A 22,997-nucleotide genomic window follows, 5' to 3' on the forward strand; every position below is an offset into this window, starting at 1 on the left:
TTACTAACGTTGGTAGATTTCCATTTCCACGTGTAAAATAGAATATACAAAATTCATCGCTAACGACCTCGGGGAAAAAAATTTTTTAGAAATAGTCGGAAATTACTGGCCGAGTGTGTCGATCGATGTCCAGTCGATTTAAAGTCCACTAGAGGCTAACAAATAATATCTTATCGCTTTCCCAGTGGAAAATTCGGACTGTGGCTGGACGGGGACCTGTACCAAGGCAGGACACAAACGTGCAGCACTTATGGGAACGAGCCGCTCGCGCCCCGAGAAGACTTCGTTGTGAAAACGCTGGAGTGTTGGGCGTTCATATAGGACACAGCCTCCTCGTACACCTTGTCCGCAACTACGCCCTCGCCGCAGCCTAATCTGACCTGAATCCTGAGAGAGAGAGAGAGAGAGTGAGAGGGAGAGTGAGTCTCAGAGCGCGGTGTGGTGGAATGGAATTGTCGTGAGATATCACAACACGGAGGATGACAATTGGCGTCGAGAGAGACATTTTTACCAGAGGAGATTAAAATTGCCGATCAACGGGATTTGCCGGGTTAGCTCGGCTAACCGTCGATAGATTTTTAAAACAGAGAGAAAAAAACCCCCGCAGACGTATTTTGTTAAAAGTCAATAGGAGATTTTTCGAGTGAGAGTGAGAGTGAGAGAGACGTGCGAAGAGCTGTAATTTTTATTGTAACGAAGTATAGTAGAGAAAAAAAAGAAGTTGATAATGGGAGATTTGGGGCAGCAAGCAAGTTGTAAACCAAGGACTGCGAATGACTGCTGATCGATTTTCTCGTTTCGATCGTCCTACGTTTGTTTGATTCTTTTTTTTTTTTTTTTTTTTTTTTTTTTACGTATATATCCACAAACACTCGCGTATATGTGTTTTCGCGTTGAATGAGTCGTTACTTTTGTTGATAATTCTGATTTCACGCGATCGCGTGGCGTTCGTTTTTATTTTATTTTATTTTTTTTCTTTCTCTAGTAAAAAGGATCGAAGGATCGACCACGATGATGAATGAATTTGTTTGTTACGTACGATGATGACGACGACGATGATTATGATTATGGTCGTGGTGTTGCCTTCGAACTAGTCGCGAGTATAATTATAACGTTAATTGATACTAGTAATAGTGCGTCGTTTATGGGAGATTATCACAAGATCGTCGATATGTGTTAACGATGATCAACGATGGCGAGTAAAAGGGAAGAGAATGAGATGAAAGTGTGAATGGTGATCGAGATTGAAAGGGAGAAACGGATACGTCTCTATGACGGAGAGATTCGGTACAATGTAATGCGAGAAAGACGAAAGAAAAGTCACGAATCGATCGATATATGGATACATGCATAATGGATCACGCTAATGATGATAACGATGATACAATACCGTGATGAAAAACACGACACTACGAGAATGCTAAACTAACCGTATTTGTTGATGTGTAGTTTATTGTAGATAGATAAATGTAAATATATATATTACGAGATCGTTTAAGATAACAAACAAACAAAAAAAAAAGAAAAAGAAAAAAAAGAAGTTAATTTTAAAGAAGGAGAAAAAAGCATACAACATATGATACCACGCTAAAGAAAGAGAAAACACACACGTTGCAGAAGACACTCTGTGTAGTTTGTCTCACATGTATATCCCGAAGGACACACACACCGATTATATATATATATATGTACACGAAAAACATACGGTATCGATTCGAAAACGATCACGAGCAACATACACCACTGAATCGAATCGATGGGATGATATTCTGGATGTTGAAAGATCCTAGGTAACTGAAAACAAAGGATAGTTTCAGGAGAAGAAGAAGTAGATAAGCAGTTTCGTGAAAATCGTTGAAAGAGATTAAAAAGCACGTTACCGATTAAATAATATATATATACATATTATCGACACGATGAAATGCGAACCAGAAATCGTAGAAACACGCGAATTAGAAGATCAGAGCAGCGCGTTCGCTTCTTGTGTCTCGAATGACCACAACGAACACACACGCCTGTGCCTCGCTTCGCTCTCTTTCTCTCCCTCTGCTATAGAGCACTTACGCGTAATCAAAATCACGTAAAAAAGAAAAAGAAACTCGCTGTACTTTCAGTTCTACTCAATACTATAGAATATATGTAACAAGATCCTCCAGATCAGAGTCGAAAGGAAAGAAAGTGTCGTTGCGTCGACGCTCTTGCGGTTACACATCTCTTCGTGGGAGCATCATGCAAAACTCTGACAATAAAGAGGAATATCTCGCCGTGGCAATCGAGACTCTTTTTCGTTACACGCTCTTAATAACACCGTTTGTAGCTTTCTCGTTCGATGAATGAACCGAGATACATATATATATATATAAACGAATTCACAGTATTCACCAGCGCGATGCACTGTTTAACATTTATGTTTGCGATTCATTCAACGAGCAGAAAGTATTTTGCAAGATGTTGTAAAGTTTTTCTACACTGCGAACAGCATTTCGCTCGGCTCTGAGGATCAGCGAACCCGATGTCAGTCGTGAGAAACACACACAACCATGAAGACGTAGGACACGACCAGAAAAAAAAAGGGAAAACTGTCTCGAGCTTATAGTTATCTCTTTACTACTGTGAATTAACTTAGAATCGATAGACTGTCGCGAGAGAACCCATCGTTTCTACCGCTTTTTAAACCGTGAATTTTTCCGTTCGAGAACCGAGAGAACAATGCTAGATACTAAACGTTGTTTAACAGTAAAATTAAAAGAAAAGAAAAAAAAAAAAAAAGAAGAAGAAAAAGAAAACACACGCTTCGTTAGATTTTTGGTAATTGACTTGATCTCCGAATCGAAGGGTCAAAGAGTGTGCGAAACGAAGATATATCTGAAAGGCGAGTTCTCCAGTTTGTTGCGAGAAGGATTCTCTTAGCAGTTTTCACAACCAGATGTAACACCGAGGAGAAAAGAGAGAAAGGAAACTGAGACGCCCACATTTCGTACCGTAGCGAGACACACCAGTTTTGCCATTCCTTCCATTTTATCAGGAACAGTTCCCGCGACTCTCGTGACGACTTTCTACGATTTTCGATCTTCCATAGAGTACTGCTTTAAAAAACAACGTCACTGAACTGCGTTAATTGCGTTAAAATCAGCCGTGGTTTCGCTCAGTTTAATGACGAAGAATTTCTTTTTTTTTTTTTCTTTTTCTTTTTTTAAAGCAGCACCACGCGATATAGCGGAAAACACACGGTTGTTTCTGATTATATTCACTACCGGCGTGGATCGGGCTCGAAGATCAAATGGAAATGGGAGAGCGACGAAAATCGTAAAAATCTGAACGAGCGTATTTCCGTGCACTGGTTATGAAATGCACTTTATAAAATAAGATAAGGGAAAAAACGATCGTCTTGGTTTGAAGTGGAGAGAACCTTACGGAGCATGGTTTCTAGACACAGTGGAACAAAATTGGAGAAATATATTTCGAGAGAAAGAGAAGAGAAAGGAGCGGGAAACGCAGCCACGGAGAGCACAAAATACTTAGGTGTATTCAAATTGCGTGTAGCCTACCTATCAACTTTCTGTTAGGCATAGTTTTCAAGTAACACGATCATAGCGTTGTCTAGGACGTATTAAAGTTTATAGGCGTCTATAGGCGCACTCTTGTGATACTAAGGAGTTAAAGAAGAACATAGAAAAACCGAGATAAAAGAGCGGTTTGAAAATATAGAAAAGGAAAAAAAGGAGGAAGTTCGCTTCGAGTGTGTCACTCGGGACAGTTGTTTCTTTCGTGGCAGGGTGAGAGAGGGGAAAAAAAAAAAAAAAAAAAACAATGGTTCCAGATGGAAATCTCTGATAATAATGTACAATATATGTATATCAGCCAGGACAATACCAATTTACATAGAGACGCGATGAAAGAAAAAGAGGAAAAAAAGAGAAGCGAAGTGTGCTCGACCGTGGCAAATTTTTCTCTTTAATTTCTGTTTGGAAAAAAAAAAAAGAAAAAAAGAAGAACGACTCACGACCCTCGCCTCTGAATGCCGAAAATCCACGGTAATAAATGTAATATTGTAACGTGAAATAAAAAAAAAAAAAAAAAAAGAAGATGATATGTGTGTCTGAGAAAAGATACGTTTTTACTTTTCGTTTTCTTCGTTCATTTTTGTTCCTTGTGTTCTTCTTGTCTTATTGGCGACCGCATAATGCGACAGGAAAACGTACGTTATGTACTTTCTTAGTTGTATAATTTCCTTTTACGTTCTGTAATTTTGTCTCATCGGGCGAAATTTGAGAATGAGTTCCTAACGTTCAAGTATAATATAAAATTATCAGAGGGTCATCTGCGCAGACTAATTCGCTTTGTCAGGACACTGTTTGTACAGATTTTTTTCTTTTTCTAAATGCTATCGAAATTTTTCAACACGTTTCGAGAGACACGTCTGTTACCGAAGAAATGAGAGGGGGAAAATGAGAACTGCCCGGAAGGATTCATGTTCTTCTGTCTTCGGAACGAACTTCACCGAACTTCAGAAACATTCTTAAACACTAGTAGATGTCGTCTGATCCGAAATACACGCTACTGCCTCCACTGAATGAAAATCGTAGATTAAGCGTGAACCATCTTGCGAAATCAAGAGAGATCCTAACAATATCGAACGACGAAATACTCCTTTTTTTTCTTGTACGAGGTCGGTTGCGATACACATACATGTTTGCGTGCGAGCTCGAACGTTACCTCGAGAAAAGAATCGAACCGACGTCCATCGCGACAAGTACAATGATATCCGATGATTTAAACAAAGTTCGAGCGCGGTGTATGTTTCGATCCGCTTGAAACCGATATCTTTCTCCTGTCAGATCTTGTCGAGAAATCAGAACCCCTCTCTCTAGCCAGTTTCGAATTCCATCTCGTTGCGTATTACAATTTCTTGATAGGAAAGAAAATAGCGCGAGAAGAATGAAAATTCAATCTGTCTGTAGAAGTTTATTCCGAATCGAGAGGCAAAGTGAAAGAAGGGAAAATTCGATTTATTTTTACCAGTGACGTGTACATTGTAAATTCTTCTGACAGTAGAAGGGTGTCGAGGTGTCGTCGAAGATTCGACAATTCGAAAATGAATGATCACAACGTTCACGAAACACCTACGAATATGAAACTTAACTTAGCTCGCTGTATTTAACCATAGTGGAAGAACCGAGTAATAAGCGTCGTCCTAGCTTTCTCCGTTTCGTGTATCGAGGTGCATTTCCGTAGCGGAAATAGAGATAGAAACGAGCAAGGAACCCTCCGCCACAGCCAAAGTGGAGGAGAGAAACAACTAAGTAACTATATAAATAAAAGCTCACGCGAGAATTATTACTCGTGCTGTAATAATCGCAAAAAAAAAAAAAGAAAAAAAAAAAGAAGTATATGTATCTATAATCGTAGTTGACTAGTGGACGTTTAGCGAGTTAGAGCAGAAGAGAAACAGCAACACCGTTATAAAAAGACAAAACAAAACAAAAAAAAAAAAAGAGAGAGAGAGAAGAACGGAATGGAGAACGAAATGCAAAGACGAAGATGAAGAGGCAACAAGTTTTTGCTAGAAACGAAGAGAAACTTTTCTTGGTACATACACATTGTCAATTAGATTCAGACTGACCGCCAGGGATTGAACATGCATTAACGAAAAATGTATAACCAAAAAGAAGAAAAAAAAAAAAAGAAAAAAAAAACTAATGTGAATTATGAAACAACAACAATTCGATGTTCTTCGATGTTGTAGCTAGATATTGTTGTCGTCGTTGTTGATAATCGGCGTAGCGTGAAGAAACAACTCTTCGAGAACGACGAGAAGGAGAAGGGGAAGTTGGTGAGAATATTTCAAACGAAGAAAAAACGAAGAAGCTCAAAACGTGTGAGGAATCGGAGGAATATCAGTATATACATATGATACTTGAGCGATCCTCAATTTTCGAATCCGATTCACCGTGCGAAATTGAAAGAGAAATTGTGTATCGATTGTTGCAGAGAATCGGCTATCGGCTTCACGCTATGTCCTTGAACCGTAGTCTGTTTTACACGTAGACACAGCAACCAGAAATGAATATTCATAGAGAGAGGAACACAGAACATTAAGTTCTTATCTTGCGTCTGTGTCGTCGAGTAATTTACTTTCAAAGTTTCTTTCTTTTTCTTTTTTGTTTCAATTAACCAATCAAACTACTCTAGATCCGGTATGATTTACGATCAGATCAACAGTGGAACGAACTTGGGTTTTAATAAATATCTCGAGTCAATATGTGCTTGAAAGCGATAAATGTGACACAACGGTCACGTTTTAATGAATCGAGTACTATGTTATCGTATTCAGGAAGATTCAAGCGCGTTGCCACTTTACTTTGCCGTTCTTGCTGATAAAAATCGTCGTGTGCTCGTCGAGTTGTTGAGAATTTTTAGCGATTTCAAAGCATATGATCTCCGACTCGATAAGCAACCTCTTACTCTAAATAACTAAGTACGTGCATTTCGCGCGGAGATACGTGGAACATTCTCCAAGAAATTCTTCGAAAGTCGAAACAAATTTCGTTTTTTATGAAAGAAATATTATTAAACGGACTTTTCTGGATCACTTTGCAAATGAAAAATCGTCCACTGGTTTATGCTGTCGTTAAATTGTACCGTCACGATTATCTTTTATTATTATTTTATTATCCCTCTGTTACTTTCGTTTTCAAATTACTTGAAAGTATTACCATACGCTGTATACGTTCCATTGTTTCCTCGTGATTTCGTTATATACGAGCCACCTGACCAATTTATTTTTCTTTTTCCATGTTTTAACGAAGGTCGATTTAAAAAAAAAAAAAAAAAAACAAAAAAAACCTTAATGAACAAACCAACACTAAACAGTAATTGTACCGCGTACTCTCACTAGCAAACAAAATATACGTATAAGACTCGAATCCCCTCCCCCCCCTCCCTTCCCACCTCTCTCCCGTGCGAACTGCGCAAACGATATTCTAAAAAACATTTTTACACTGTCGCGCTTCGTCACTGATCGAAGAGTCATTCATCCTCGCGATTATTTCTAGAACGAAGTTGTTCTTTTTTTTTTTTTTTTTTTTCGATCGATCGGTCGAAGGAATTTCGGCTGTCGTTTGTTCGACCGATCGGGATGGAAAAGACGTGAAAAAAGCAAAAAAAGAAAAAAAGAAGAAGGAAATGTCGTCTCTCTGAACTCGAAACATTTTTTTCACATGAAATACCGATCAACGACATTATTGCATCACGAAATTTTTGCATCAAGAGGCCCAGGAGAACAAAAAATATCAGCCAGCTTAAGGTAAAACGAAATTGTTCTATCGAGAAGAAAAAAGAAAAGAGAGAGAGAGAGAGAGAAGAATAGAAATCATTCAGTCTATCCCCGATAGTCGAGAAACTTTCGAGAAGCTTACAAATATCGAAAGGAAAAACAAAGCATATCCTCTCCCGATTCAAAAGATACTTTTCAACGTTTCCAGTTTCAAGCCCTTGTCCGAGGGAAGAGAATCATCGAGGGCAAAGAAATCGAAAGGGGAAAAAAAAAAAGAAAAAGAAGAAAAGGAAGAAAATCCGAGCGACAGGGGAGACAAAAGCCCTCTCCAAACACACACAACTCTCTGGACCAATGAATTTTACACTTACTAATGTACTATCGCCTAAATCGTCACTTTATCGCGAAAGTAAGTTTCTCTCCCGCGTCTGGATCCCGAATCTTAGAGGACGCCATTCAACAGGATTTCGAACAATCATTCTTTCACGAAATTCTCACAGAACAGTAAAACTCACGCTGAAAAACTCACAAACAAAAACACACTGTGTATCTATCGTAATCGTATATATCTAGCCAACTGTATACCGTGTATATGCGGATATTTAATATCGTCGATGGGTGTAAGATTGATCGGACAGGATGAAAATTGAGGATACACGTCTGCAAATTGTCCATTTCTCGAAAGGAAGAAAAAAAATAAAATAAAATAAGATAAAACTTATCGCGTGAATAATCTATGTCTATTAATAGAGAGAGTCGAACAAGTTTTATTTTCTGAATCCGATAGATTTCGTTTTGAGAAATCACAGTGACACATTTCTGGGAAACGTTCTTATCTAGGAGATAACGATTATCGTAGAGATAACGGCGAATTATCAAACACGTTGTTATATTTTTGTAATATAGTTGGATCTGCATTGGCAAATAATATCGCAAACGTGTATCCTTCGTTGAAGCAACCGCGTGTAAAAAAAAACAAAAATCGGTGAGGAAATGCGAGTGTTCGTGTGTATGCATGTATATATAACGTATATTATGTATATATATACACACAGCGTACAGGCAGGAGGCGTGTATGTGTGTATATACTACCACACACGTGTACATTGCGTATACATAAACTAAAAATTTTAGCGTCGCAGCGTGCATACTCAGCAAAACAGGAAAATCTGTAGCGAACGAGGCCACTATACATATATACATAAATATACATATACATATATATATATATAAATATATAAATAAAAATATAAATATATACATACAAGTAACGATTAATTGTAACGTTGTAAAGCTGTGAGTAAACAAACAGAAAAAAAAATACAAAAAACAAAAGAATTACGACTGTAATGACGGCACCAGAGTTACTAAACCGGGGATAGGATATACCGGAAAGACAGAGAGGGATTTATTTTTTTGCCAAGAGAATTCAAACCTCTCTCCTCCTCCTACCCCCCCCCCCCCTCCGGTATGCGGTGTGGTATGGATTAAGAGAAAAAAAAAAAAAAAGAGAGTGAGTATTTTGCAAATTGAACAGAGAGCGATGCAAGTACTCTGTTGCATGTTTCGTGCGTTATGTATGTAATATCGACGTCAAAATAGTCAATCTTGTTCCGTTTGCAAAGAAGCCACGGATCACCTTTGGATGCGTGTGCGCGTACATACGCTTCGTGAATTGTGATATGTGTGCCGCACACACGCATATATGTATACAAAGATGAATATACAAGAGATATTCAATAAAACGCCAATATTGTGAAGAAAAACGTTTCCAGTGTCATTCAATGTTCAAACTGTAGAGACAGTATACCTTTTATTATTATATACGCTGTTCAATTTTTTTTTTTTTTTTTTTTTGTTTTTAAATAACTCGACGTGTAAGCATAAACTACGTTACTCAAACTATATATTACTACTAGGAAAATTATAATAACAAAGTAACTTCTAGACTCGAGCATTTCTGAAATGCCCTTAAAATTATTATTGATTATTTTAATTTTGAAATAATTTCTAAGATAAATATGATAATCTTAAATGATAATCTTAATGTCCATCGAAGTGGTCATTAATTTTTAAAGGAACCTGTTACAATTAAATTAACTTCATCATCTTCTTTTTGTTATAAACGGCTGTAATAAGACTCGTGTTGAACCATGTCTCTCGTAACGTCATTGACAGTAGCACAGCCTGCAAATTGATTTTGAAATATTTATAAAATTACACACGATGGTAATTCCACGCGAATGACTATCATACCTGACAACGCGAATGCAACATCAATCTCTTTCCTGAACACTTCGAGAACCGCTCTTGCGCCATTCTTACCGTCACAAGTCAAACCCCACAACATTGGTCGGCCAACAAATACCTACAAAGTATATAAAAATAGGAATTGAAACAACAATTTGCATAATTTGTTATATTCTTACCATTTTGGCGCCCAAAGCAAGTGCCTTGAAAACATCAATTCCTTGCCTCACACCCCCATCCATGTAGACCTCTATTCTACCATCTACAGCTTTTGTTATTTCTGACAATGCCTCGATCTATATAAATTACATTTATTCTAATTGAATATTGTAATATAATATGAAAAGAGTACACTCTACAAAGAGAGATGACAAACCGAGGCCGGAATAGTGTCAATTTGCCGAGCGCCATGATTTGAAACAACAATCGCCGATGCTCCATATTCGATGGCTAACAGTGCGTCTTGCGGGGTGAGAATTCCTTTTAAAATGAGCGGCAGCTTCGTGATGCTGCAAGAAACAATTAACTCGGTATTCGTTTCAACTCCTTCCAATTGAAATTCCATTGAAATTAACGAAATTATCTAACAACCTTTTCAGCCATTTGATGTCATTCCACGTCAAGGAGGCGTCAAACAAATTCGTGACGTATTCGTTCAAACCAGAGCCAGATTCGGCATTGTTTATTTTACTGGACAATTCTCCTTCAAAGTTTCGTAATCTAAAAATATATACATATATATGTGTGTATATATATATATATATATTTTTTTTTTCATATTTTATGTGTCAAAATTTTAATATTAAATAATACGACCACTACCTTAAATGACTTGGAAGAGAAAACTTGTTCTTAATGTCTAAACGTCTGTCGCCGAATAGCGGTGCATCGACAGTAAGAAGAAGAGCTTTAAAACCAGCGCGCTCCGCTCTCGAGACTAAATTTAGGGTAACATTGCGATCCTTGTATATGTACAGCTGGAACCATTTTATCGCGTCTGGCGCAGCCTCGGCGACTTCTTCAATACTACTTGTTGATATCGTCGAGAGTATGTAGATCGTGCCCGCTTCTTGGGCGGCTGAAAAAATTAAAATATCGACTCGATTTTATCTCTCGCTTTTCTACATAGATGTCTAGAAACTCGAAGAACTTTCAAACTACATTTAAATCTTCTAGATCTAAATGTAGTTTGAAAATAGTTTATTCTTCGAGTAAAAACCATCTGTCTTTTCTTTTTAATCGACAAAAATTAAACTGTGCCTTGCGAGAACGTTAAACACCAAACATTCAAAAGTTAGAGGGCCAGACCTAGAGTGTTTTTGAACAAGATGGTGCATAGTTTTCAATGTATCGAATGCACTCCGGCCGGTCGAGAACCGCTTCGATTCCAGAGGATCGATCCTCAGTCGACGCGTGGCAACCGTCTCTACCCCATGTGTTTTTATCGCGACAGATTTATCCAACGTTCCGTATCGAAGATAGCAGCTGATAAGCTACCGCCGATTGCACACACATGAGGTTAGTTTCGCGCAGATAGTTTGCCAGGCCGGTGACTGGCAGCGGGTTTTCGCAGGTCTCATCGCGCGACATGAGTGTTTCACGATGATGAGAAGAAATGTCGTGAGCCTGATAAAGTTCTTCCTACTGGCGGTTTTCACCGTATTCCTGACGGTCGTTGTGTTTCGTTACGTGCGGACATCACCTAACCATGAAATCGTGACACCGATCGCCGTATTGGTTGGCATTGACGACAGTCAGAAGAATCTCATCGATTCCAGGCAGAATTTCAACGACCATCTTTATCAGGTATGGGTTAAAGACCTGCTCATTATTGGCGCAAGTAAAACAGGTTTAGCAATATATCTTAGCCTTCTGCATTCCGCGCAGTAGCGTACGTCGCTTTCACGAGCCCCCGTGCAAAATAATATTTATTTCTACATTGGCGCTGGAACCTGTCAATAACTCAATAATTCAAGTATGAAATACTTGTAGAAAAGGTAAATGCAAAGCAAGGCGTATGATGCGAGTTATAAATTTACAAAATTTCTCTGTGAGAAAGACAAATTTGACTACTCTGGTGATTCTGTAGTATTAAGGTGAGATTCATTGTTAATGGCATAAATATTTGAATGGAACTTTTTTGCAGGACATTGATGAGAAAATAGACTGGCACGATTATGAGAAAATTGAAGAAGAGAAGAAAAGGAGTGGAACGGGTGAACATGGGAAACCTGCATTCCTTTCGCCATCTCTTGATGCACTGAAAGAAAAGTTATATCAGGTAAATGGCTTTAATGCTGCGCTCAGCGATGAGATTTCAATGAACCGCTCAGTACCTGACATTAGGCACCCTGGCTGTAAGAAGAAGAAATATTTGAAAAATCTTGATTCAGTTTCTGTGATAGTCTCCTTCCATAATGAACACTTTAGCACATTAATGCGCACTTGTTGGAGCGTTATTAACCGTTCACCAGCATCTCTTCTCAAGGAAATTATACTGGTCGATGATGCTAGCACCAAGACAGAATTGAAAAAGCCTTTAGATGATTATATAGCCAGACACTTGCCAAAAGTGAAAGTTGTAAGATTGGTGGAGCGTTCTGGTTTAATTAAAGGTCGGTTAGCTGGTGCAAAGATTGCAAAAGCAAAGGTACTTGTATTCTTGGACTCTCATAGTGAGGCAAATGTCAATTGGTTGCCACCTTTGTTAGAACCTATTGCACAGAACTACAAAACTTGCGTGTGCCCTTTTATTGATGTGATAGCTTATGAGACATTTGAGTACAGAGCTCAAGATGAAGGCGCAAGAGGTGCTTTTGACTGGGAATTGTACTACAAACGCTTGCCATTGTTACCCGAAGATCTGCAAAATCCAACAGAGCCATTTAAAAGCCCAGTAATGGCAGGTGGACTATTTGCCATTAGCGCAAAGTTCTTTTGGGAATTAGGTGGATATGATCCAGAATTAGATATATGGGGAGGTGAACAGTATGAGCTATCATTCAAAATTTGGCAGTGTGGTGGCCAAATGTATGATGCCCCTTGTTCGAGAGTAGGTCACATTTATAGAAAGTTCCCACCTTTTCCCAATCCAGGCAAAGGGGACTTTTTGGGAAAGAATTACAAGAGAGTAGCAGAAGTGTGGATGGATGAGTATGCAGAGTATATCTACAGAAGACGACCGCATTTGAGGTCACTGGATCCTGGAAATTTGAAAGAGCAAAGAGATTTGAGAGCTAGGCTACATTGCAAACCGTTCAAGTGGTTCATGGAAAACATAGCGTTTGATCTCGTCGACGTGTATCCACCCGTCGAGCCCGATGACTTTGCATCTGGAGAAATTCGTAACATAGGCGTGCCAGAATTGTGCCTGGACTCGAAAAAACGAAGGAAAGACGAACTCGTTGCGATCGATGTCTGCATAAAGGATAATCCAAAAATTATAGGAGAACAAGAATTCAAATTGACTTGGCACAAAGACATTAGACCAAAGGATCGTACAGAATGTTTAGATGTCTCGAAGGGAGGTACGAAAGCACCAGTCACTTTGTATCCCTGCCACGGAGGTCAAGGGAATCAATTGTGGCGTTACAACGTTGAGAAACAATGGCTGATGCACGGTTACTCGTCGAGATGTCTAGACATGGATCCAGCAAGCAAAAAAGTCTTCGTGACGAATTGTGACGTAGCCGCTGCCACACAGAAATGGAGAATAGAGAAAGTGAATATGAAAGCTATTAATAACTGGGATAACGTGGGACCCAAACGACATTAATTCGATTGCCTTTTATTGCCGTAACTTTCTTAGCCCCTAAACGTCTAATTTAGTTACATGTATAAATATACAAACATACGTTCCATTTTCATTGACTAGTCATCTGAAATTTTATTAATTGAATTCAGTCTCTTTGTATCAAAATACATATTTTGACATTGCGAGCTTGCCTTACACATGATACGACATGAAATATTGCTTCCTCTTTTTTTTTTTTATAAGCAATTCTTACCAGTATTCCCATGGTGACACATTTTTTAACGCATTTCCATCGATGTAAATACTGTACGAACTCTCTGTTGTGCCTTAAACGTATAGCTGCATTTAGAACTTACGTACGTTATAATTATAGTGATTACTTTACTTACAAAGTAATTTCGCTTCAAAGCTCAATTTTATAGGTATTTCCTTTTTTATTAATACAACTAGCATAGTTAAGGATTTATAAACGAACTGATCGACATATAAAATTACCTTATTGCCAAATTTTTTCAGAGTTAGTCGATTAAGTTCATTTGACTGAAGTAAAGCGAGATGTACATTTTATAATGTACAAGAGTAGACGGATAAATTTGTTTTTCGTGCGATTATGAGATCAAGAATTCTTCTGTACAAGACTTTCATTTACAAAGGAGCTAAGTAATGATAAGTAATATTTTTAAACAAATGACAATGTCTGCAAACATATCATCTTATTGCATATATAATGAATTATCGATCATTTAACTTTTTATACGATCCAACGCGACTTTTTTATGTATATTTGTAACTATATGACGAGGAAAACGACAACTTAATTTCTGTACAGACTCGAATAAATTAAAGTAAAAGAAAAAAAAAAAGAGAAAAAAATTGCCTATTTTATAGGAAATCGTGTATGTTGTTTATTCAATTCTACACCGTATACTCCACGTTATAATATTTTTAACAAACGTGAAAAAAGTTCGACTGTGATCGTCGCCGATTAACCGAACTAATTAAAGTTACGTATTTGTGATTGCAACTATTTTTGTAAGATATTTGCGTAAGTTAATAAACATTTTTATTAAATCTACATACGTTACACAATGTGTTTGATATTTAAAAAGTGAGAGATTATCAACAAGTGAAAGTGAAAATGATATGCAAACTCATGATAGAACATTATTGTAATCAGTGTTAAAATTTGATACGCGTACCTCTTGCGTTTGCGCATTCGCCCTCGGGATGTGCCATACGTTGCATAGCCGCTGGCGCAACTCCCAATGGCATCGAGATTCTTTCACCTAAAATCGTGGTGGTCAAATCCCTCTTGGAAACATTTCTTAAAAATCGTGGCCTTATCCTGTACCTGTAAAGCGTGGCAATTTTTCTTTTAATGGAAAATCATAAGATTAGCAAGATTAACAAATAGATTAGATTAGAAAACTATGCATGTACTTGGATTATAGTTATAATCCTATTGATTCAGTTTCATGTTCTTTAAAGAAATTGCTTTTCAATTTTTTTTTTTATCTTGACATGATCAGTTGTGTCAGATTTTTCATTGACTGTTCATTAGAGAAAAAGAATCGCGAGAAATTGTAGAAAATTTTATCGTACACTTTCGAGGGTTTTGCACATTCTCATTTTTAACACTTACTTTTTAAAAGCTTCCACGTTCAGCTTCAAACTGAACATCTCACCCGCGCCAGAATTGTAATAATCTCTGACGGACGGCGTCAGATGCTTTAAAGCGTACTTCTCGAAGTCCTCGATACAGATCATTGATTCAGCCATGGTATCTACGATTAATATTAATAATTCACATCAAGCATTTGAACATTTGCGTGTAAAGCATTTCGGAACCGATGGTACAACAGGCATCAAACATTGTGCCAGAACGAAATATTAATTAATCATTAACATAATCGAGTCCATTTACAGTGCTAATAAATCGCACGATGCACAGAGTTTCTACCATTCGAATATTTTCGCAATTACATACACCGTGTATAAATCTAAAAAGAATTTCCAATGAAATTACCGTTTTTATACGCAGCGAATACTGATCAAAATTAACTAATTAACTTGACACTCGCGCGAACGCAAGGAAAACTGGCGACACGAGACAGATCGATCTTTCTTCTTGAACAGTCAAACCATGAGTCGATTGATTCCCGGAGCGAGGAAATCGTACAATTTAAATGGCTCCGACAACTGGCCTTACAACTAGTGACAGAAACTGACGCGAAATCATCCAGATAACCCCGGAGAGGTAGCGTGCCCCCTAATGTTACTGATAAAACTGTTCACTTTATCTTGACGCTGTTTATCTTTGCGGAATTTAATGAAAGGCTCGTGTGTTTCCCCGAATGCCGGAAAATGAATCGCCGTCTGTATTCCGAAATCAACACGGGATCACAATGATGTAATTAATGGTCATAACTCGCTCAGATATAGACGTAGATGACTTAAAAGTTCGCTGTTACGGTTATCGGTCAAGTATAAACTGATTGACGATCATCCTTGCGAACAGTTACGCAGAAAAATAATACGTACAACGTGGACACACTGTGTCGGGACTTGTAATTTCGCTTCATTTCGCTATGTAACATTACAATAGCGCATGTAAAATAAAAACATTCGGTGGCAAATAGCGAATGTTGTAACACTTCTGAACGATAGAGTACGTTATTTAATTATAAGATTAGGATTCTTTTTCTTTTTTTTTTAAGATATTTCAGCACTCGAGACTTTTTTAAAATATTTCAGCACTCGAAAGATTAGTTTTTCTTTATGTAACATGCGAGATTAACAATTAAATACGTTCCAATATCGATCTATGTTGCAATCATTGATTAGTTTTTCAATGGCGATTCATACACGCGTTTTAGATTATGCCGATTAAACGATTAATTCGTACGTGTCGATGAATGCCGTCGAAATGAAACCCGATTATAATAGTTAACTACAAGCGTTGTATTATTGATTGCGCTCTTGATAAGATTGATAATGCGTAATATTTCCGTGCTTATCGTCGAATGCCGCAACTATCTAAATTACACAATTTGAAACGGCGGGGTCTCGTGAAAATTTCGAAGCCCGATCGATGATTAGCGAGAGAAAAGAAAAAAAACATGTTGACAAAAATTGCTTGTGCAATGCTCGCTGAACGTAACATTTTCAGTAACGAATAATCTTTCTTTTAGGCCAAAAACAATCTTAAATGCGTGTCTATCGGCATTTGTGCAAGATACAATTTGTTACTTTGTGAGAAAAGAAAAAAAAACATGTCCCAAAAACGTGTTGACAAAAATTGCTTGTGCAATGCTCGCTGAACGTAACATTTTCAGTAACGAATAATCTTTCTTTTAGGCAAAAAACAATCTTAAATGCGTGTCTATCGGCATTTGTGCAAGATACAATTTGTTACTTTGTGACTTAGGAGAAAAAGATTCGATAGCGTTCAGACGAGTGAACTTCAAACTCCGCCGATTACAACGAAAACGAGCGAAAATCGACTGAAATATTTTCATGGACGCAGTAAAAATTAAAATGAGGTTCTCTTTCGTGAAACGTGCAATAATAGATATTGCATATCTGTTGCGTATTTTTGCATCGGCGAAGTTAAGTTTGTTTAAATCGCTGTCTACTACCAAATGCAATGCACAAGAAATCTTCAGGTTATCGAACAGAGAGGACGGAGATGGAAACGTGGAAATGGGTCGATACAGTTCCTCTTTCTTTTTTTTTTTTTTTAACCGTACTTTATTACATTCTGTTAGAAATAATACACAAATGATTCTGCAGGGGCGGCGAAGCTATTCACGCCCCCCTCCTCGCGCACGAGGTGAATTTGTCGCGTCGATCAAGAAATCGAGAGCCTCCGTGCGGATCGTGTGGCGAACCGTCGTCTGCGATTCACGGATGGAAATGGATCGATCATGCCCGTGTTTAAATCGAGACTATGTATATGTAATCTTAATTAATTATTTATATTAATGAAAGTCTGCAGGGGGCCATAAATATATTTATAGATAGATAGAGAGAAAGAGAGAGAGAGAGAGAGAGAAGGGCACGTCGATTCTTTTCCCTTTCATTTTTTTTTTTTTTTTTTTAATTATCCTTATCCTCATAGGATCGCAGACTCGGTTGGCACAATTTCTTATTAACGTTCGAGTAAGTAAAATGCTTACGTAAATGCGCCTATTTGTAAAAATGAATAATGTCAGAAACTGACGTGAGCGATTAGTCTCCCTTTCTAGCCATCTTATACGAAGTACGTTCTTTCTCGGTTATGTTTTTTTTTTTTTAGCTTCTTTATGCTTTGCTCTATGATTCTCTTTTTTTTTTTTGTTTAAATTTGTCCATCGACTGCCAAAATTAGGAGTATCATTCTTTGTTGTTGTTGTTTCTTTCTTTTTTTTTTCTTTTTCATTTCTTTTTTGATATCATTTTCGTTTGATCGTCAATATTTGGTTTTACAAGCGAGTATTTTTCTAGTCGTGGACGCCTAAAAGAAGACATCGGATTAATCGATTAACAGACTCTCCCTTTCTCCCTTCGCAGTGTAGTGAAGAAATTTCTCAATCTTACCTCAAGTTGTTTCTCGGATTATTTCACGATATTATCACGGCGATTTTCTCTTCTCTAGGAAAACAGTGTCGCGTTTCGATCATAGCGGTTCAAGTTTTAACCACACTGAACCATTTACGAAAAATAGTAGTATCGTTATTCTTCGATATTTTCTTTGAAAAAAAAAAAAAAAAACGACGCCAGGAATTCGATCTCTTTCTTAAAAAAGATTCGACGATTGGAAAAATAGAGTTAATTACCTCTACAAGAGGATGTAAACGTTCAATTGTTAAGCAAGCGTGTGTTTTCGGCCTTAAAAAATTCTTGGTAGACTGAGGGAACCGATGATCCCAACGATCAGAATCACAGATCGTTTCACACTCGGGACGAACAAAAAAGGAAAACGGAAATGAATTGGAGAGATCGACGAGGCACAATCTATTGAAGCACCATAGGCTGAGTGGTTTATCTCGATTCGATATAAAACCGATAATTAACAGCACGCGAATGGGGAAACAGTATCGATCGTTGTTCACGTTTCTTCGTGATTCGGTTTCGGGAAGGTTGGAAGAAACGCGCGATTCGATGAGGGGCAAAATGCACGAGCGAAAATCACATCTCTCTCTGCTGTCACATTTGTTTAACAAATGAAGAAAGAAGATGTGTATTTCGCGGAAAGGTATCGAGGGATTTTTCCGATTGAAAATCTCACTTCCCTCGTCGTCGAATTTTCGTCTTCAACTTTATCGCTTCGAACCAAGTTAATAATCACTTGTTACTCTCGTTTGTGTGATAATTGATTCATGGATCAACGTGATCGAAGTTCTTCGTTCTATTTTTTTTTTTTTTTTTTTTTTTTTTTAATTTTTTTTTTTTTTTTTTTAAGTTTCAACATTCCATAGAATTCTCTATTAGTTAATGCCTGCACAATGCAGCCCTTTCAAATAAATACAGACAACGGAAACGGCTTCGAGGAACGCGAGCAACGTTCTATATTCGTCCTGCGAATATCTCTGGGTTGTCCTTTATTCATGGGCTGTGTGTCACAAGGAACGTAGTTCTCTCACGGAGTCTTTTTTTTTTTTTTTATAAATCTCTTTTTCTGGCAGTCGTCTACGGTACGAAACCGAACGATATTCTGCTACGAGACACAGTGGATCTTGTGCAGTTGCGATGATCTTTGTGCAGCGAAATTTCATTGTCTCACCATCTCTAATAACTAAGGGATATTCTTTGCTCCGTCTTTCCCTTCCTTCTCGTATTTCTTTTTTTTCTTCCTCTTTTTTCTTTCAATGCGACAAGTCGTAATTCGCGAATCGAGAAACGTGTCGCTTGTGACGTTAGTTTAGTCCTAATATAGGACAGCGAAGGTTATTAATATTCTGTACCCGTCCGTACAGTCAAGCTCACGAAAAAAAAGTCTTCGAATCATCGTATCCATAATTATCGAGATGTAAAATTCGCCGCGACACCGCGGTGAATAGACAAGAGAGATTAAAAAGTGTGTGAGTAACGTTTAAAAGGAAATCCGATAACGTGATCAATGTGAAGAATTGATAAAGTAAGAAACGTATACAAGTATACTGGAGTCACAAAATTGTTAAAAGTTATGAATTATTTTTGTATCAATCCATGCCAATGGTAAAAAATAATTTTCCTATCTCCGTGATAATGTCAACTACTGGCCGAAAACGTCTGACAATGAGAAGATAATGCCTTTATCCTGCAAGTAATTGCAAAACATTCTTTCCGAAACTGATAGCAATTATCCCAACAAATTTTGAATGCAGTGGGTTATTTTTTTTTTTTTTTCTATAAAAGTTAATTTTTTTCCCTGTTTAACTTTATTCGCAATGTTCCTTTTATTTTTGAATTTCTCAATTGTTTAGTACAATTTTCTTCATTAATTTCACTAACAACTTCAGCTTGCTCTTACCTTCTTGTAGCCACACTCGTGAAATTACTATTTACTACGGAACACTTGCGTCTCAGATTGTGCCTTAGCATGGACTGAAAATTGTACTGATTATATATTGAATACCGAGTTTATATCACATGTCCTTCCGCGAAGAATTCCAAGAATTTTCTGATTCCCGTAAGCAATATTTCTTACTTTCTCAATTCTGTTTACGTTATCGGGTTTTTTTCCAACTTTACTCACACATTTCCAACAAAACATGAACACTTCGTTTGTTTCCAAAACACTGTTTTTTTTTTTTTTTTTTTTTTTTTTTTTTTTTTTTGTTTTTCAATCTTAATAATCTCAATAATAAGGAACGCAACGATTCAAAGACTTTCGTAAACAACACTGTATCTGTGATATCGTGTAATATTTCATAAACCTAGCGATTAGAATTATTTTACGTCGCTATTAATCGAACCGAACGATCTTCGATTCCCGATTCAATCCCTGTACAATTCGATCGTTATTTTCGTATTGTGAAGTACAATCGTGAACTGCTATTAAAAACTCGCATTCGTTTCGTAGACGCATCTCATTGAAAAAGAATCGCGCGTGGAGAACCGTAGAAAAAAAAGAAGATAAATCTTTGCATCTTCACGCGCAAGCTTGACAACGAGTTTTAGTGTGTAAGACTTCGTCCGCAATAAAAAGACAAAGAAGAAGAAAAAAAAAAAAGAAAAAAAAGGAAAAATTGAACAAAAGCGTGTATTTGACGGACACAGAGCATATATACACACTTCCTTTTACATTTGGTTTCGAACGAAATCAGCTTGAAACCGGCTGGCTCGATTATCAACGCTCTCAGACGAGTCTAGCGAAATTTCACGCTCCGTTTTTTTTTTTTTTTTTTTTTTTTTTTTTTCATTATTTATTATCTTTGATAGGCAGACACTCGTCGCACGAGTGACGAAGGCCAAACAAAAAAACGTTCAACGTCGAATCGAACCACGATTTCGAGCTTTATATAATCTCTTTTTATCTACCGACTAAATTTCCATACGATACTCGACGTCGGATGTCGAACGATTTCATTCGTATACACACGTGAACAGGATCATCACGTGAGAGCCATCGCCAAATTTCTTTCTTTCTTTTTTTCTTTTTTCTTTTTTCTAAGAGTCGTCAGTCCTACTACGTTTATGTCTGTTTTTTTTTTCTTTTTTTTTCTTCCTTCCACGATCGAAACAGCAATCGAGAAAGAAGAATCACGCAAAAGTGAACAAAAAGAACGATTCCGTCTATCTTCTGTTTGCAATTTCCTCGTTTATTCAGATCATTTTTGTTAGACACGTGCTGAAAACTGAGAACCGTAACAGGGTAATGATTTGGACATCTTTATCCGCTTTTGTAATCTGCGATAACACACAGATTAGGAGAGGAGGAGGAGGACGATCCATTTTAATTTACGAATTAATTAGGTCGACAAAAACTGCCTGACGATTACTTAACGACGTTTTTTCGATTACTTTTTAAAGTGTCAAAGATACAAAGTTGGAGAGGAGTCTCGTCCGATGGTCATGTTCGGCACTTCGCTCGAGAAGAACCATCAAAAATCAATAGGTTCGTTCCGTTCCTTTCTTCAAACGGATGTAAATGAAAATGGATCGATCCCGTGTGTCGAGCTTTCTTAAAAAGTAATCAATGAACAATCCGGCCCAACATGTTCCGCCAAAACAGAATTCAGCCATTCAAAGAAAGAAAGATGCAAACTTATAAGGTTCTGCTTTATCGAATAACGCGGTTGACGCTTTAAAGGCAGAGAACAGGCTCTTGCCCTTGCGTTAACCCTTTGCAGTCCAATACGTTTTCGCGTGTAAGAAGGCAGTTTGGAATAAATTTAAACCTTTCACGATGCCGTCACAATCGATCCGTCATCGTTCCTTGCGTGCTCTTCGGTTTTACGCACGATGTTATTCAAAGTAAAAATCCAGCAACGGCGCGATGATATTTTCCAATCTGTCTCAGCATCAAAATGGTCATTTCTCGCCGGATCAATCAAGAGAAAAAAAAAGAACGCCCCAAAGACGGAAGAATGTATTTCATCGATGGAGCGCAAAGGGTTCGGCAATGAAATCAGTACGCGTGTTAATTGTAAATACATTGACCGCTTAACGAGGTAGTTTCATTGTTGAATCATTTCACGTTTCTCGTATCTTTTTCTTTTCCTCTTCTTTTCCTTTCTCTTTTTAATTTTTTATTCAATTTCCTTTGTTTCATTCGTATCGCTTGGCTTTTTTCTTTTTCCATTCTCGAAGTAGCCTCGATGGGGGGGGGGAATTGTCAAAGGCAAATGAAGGAAACACGAGCACTGAACAAGCAGCGGATGTGTCCCGTGGATAGGTTCCTGATGCCCCGATTGAAAAAAAGACGATGATGCTTCGAAAAAGATGCTCTGTTTCATTGAAACTTTGGGAATTTTGTTTCCTTTGCACCATTGTTTACTTGAAACGAGAAAAAGAGAAGGAAAGAAACCGAAAATCGTTCGAACAATCGTCGCACTGGTGAAGAAAAAAAATAAAAAAATAAAAAAAAAATGAAGAAACTTCAAGAGCTACGCTACTAAATGAACGAGGGTTCGTTAATCTCCTTCGGTTTATTTAATTTTACTGACTAGAGCGTCGATCGAGTTAATACATAAAATTACCTTTACAACTAAAACTAAACGGACATCGACGAGGGACTCTTTTCTCCTTCTTCTCCTTTTTCTTTTTCTTTTTTCTTTTTGTATCCTCTTTTATCGTTCTTTTTTACTTTATATTTCATGAAATTTCACTTCGCGTGCGCGCTTCGAATTATTATAACTGTTTCTCTTTCTTCGTCCCATTTTCGCGTCTTTTTCTTTTTGTTTATAAATATCACTTTTTTCCCTTTTTTTTTTTGCTTAAGCATACAACTGTACAACTTCACCATTTTTTCTTTTTTTCCTTTTCTTCATTGCTTTACACGCATTTGCCTTTGATTTTGATTAACGTGTTGTATCAGTCACCTTCGCTTATTATCGAGATTTCAAATATTGTTTCCTTTTTCGTTTTTTCTTGCTCATTTTTGCATTCACGTTTCATCGTTGTTGTTCTCTGTATAAGTAATGTTCCGTGCAAAAAAAAAAAAAAAAGAAAAAAAAATAATAGGAAGGTTCCGATCGTCTTTGTTTCTTTTCATCGACTATAAAAAAAAAAAAAAAAAAAAAAAAAGCTTTT

At 37.4% G+C, this 22,997-nt stretch overlaps 3 protein-coding genes across 5 annotated transcripts in view; 2 read left to right on the forward strand and 1 right to left on the reverse strand.

Moving 5' to 3' along the window:
• Positions 1-7,431, forward strand: part of LOC122536731 (TLD domain-containing protein 2-like) — a 28,397-nt gene extending 20,966 nt beyond the window's left edge. The window contains exons 4-5 of one of the 2 annotated variants that reach the window (XR_006308462.1): positions 186-666; positions 7,346-7,431. Coding sequence is in view for 1 of the 2 variants with exons in the window: in XM_043669344.1 (XP_043525279.1) it covers positions 186-321 (136 nt within the window). In the remaining variant the exon portion in view is untranslated. Of the gene's footprint in view, positions 1-185; positions 5,671-7,345 lie in introns of those variants that run through there. The other variant, XM_043669344.1, reaches the window with a different exon arrangement.
• Positions 7,432-8,053: 622 nt separating this feature from the next.
• Positions 8,054-19,989, reverse strand: LOC122536730 (peroxisomal (S)-2-hydroxy-acid oxidase GLO5). Of its 2 annotated transcripts, none has more exons than XM_043669343.1 (9): positions 19,774-19,989; positions 14,923-15,064; positions 14,480-14,631; positions 10,349-10,604; positions 10,118-10,246; positions 9,903-10,035; positions 9,706-9,822; positions 9,533-9,644; positions 8,054-9,463 (listed from the first exon to the last, which is right to left on the reverse strand). In XM_043669343.1, exons 2-9 carry the CDS (start codon positions 15,057-15,059, stop codon positions 9,396-9,398), a joined length of 1,104 nt encoding a protein of 367 aa, XP_043525278.1. In that variant the 5' UTR covers positions 15,060-15,064; positions 19,774-19,989; the 3' UTR covers positions 8,054-9,395. The 2 variants fall into 2 exon arrangements, with proteins under 2 accessions (XP_043525278.1, XP_043525277.1); XM_043669342.1 differs by lacking the exon at positions 19,774-19,989 and adding an exon at positions 15,307-15,587.
• LOC122536729 (N-acetylgalactosaminyltransferase 6-like) lies at positions 10,764-14,355 on the forward strand. The gene is made up of 2 exons (XM_043669341.1): positions 10,764-11,332; positions 11,673-14,355. The coding sequence occupies exons 1-2, from the start codon at positions 11,129-11,131 to the stop codon at positions 13,299-13,301; spliced, it is 1,833 nt and encodes a 610-aa protein (XP_043525276.1). The 5' UTR covers positions 10,764-11,128; the 3' UTR covers positions 13,302-14,355.
• Positions 19,990-22,997: the final 3,008 nt, after the last annotated feature.

Source organism: Frieseomelitta varia, unplaced genomic scaffold (assembly GCF_011392965.1).
Source record: "Frieseomelitta varia isolate USP_RPSP 00005682 unplaced genomic scaffold, Fvar_1.2 scaffold_868, whole genome shotgun sequence".
NCBI lineage: Eukaryota > Metazoa > Arthropoda > Insecta > Hymenoptera > Apidae > Frieseomelitta > Frieseomelitta varia.

What these genes read in the sequence shown, in the direction of transcription:
- LOC122536729 (XM_043669341.1), top strand. Translation starts at nt 11,129, where the DNA reads ATGATGAGAAGAAATGTCGTGAGCCTGATAAAGTTCTTCCTACTGGCG. An exon ending in TCAACGACCATCTTTATCAG is followed by an intron (nt 11,333 to 11,672) that starts GTATGGGTTAAA and finishes ACTTTTTTGCAG; the next exon opens with GACATTGATGAGAAAATAGA.
- LOC122536730 (XM_043669343.1), bottom strand. Translation starts at nt 15,059, where the DNA reads ATGGCTGAATCAATGATCTGTATCGAGGACTTCGAGAAGTACGCTTTA. An exon ending in TTGACACTATTCCGGCCTCG is followed by an intron (nt 9,823 to 9,902) that starts GTTTGTCATCTC and finishes TAATTTATATAG; the next exon opens with ATCGAGGCATTGTCAGAAAT. An exon ending in TGTTGCATTCGCGTTGTCAG is followed by an intron (nt 9,464 to 9,532) that starts GTATGATAGTCA and finishes ATCAATTTGCAG; the next exon opens with GCTGTGCTACTGTCAATGAC.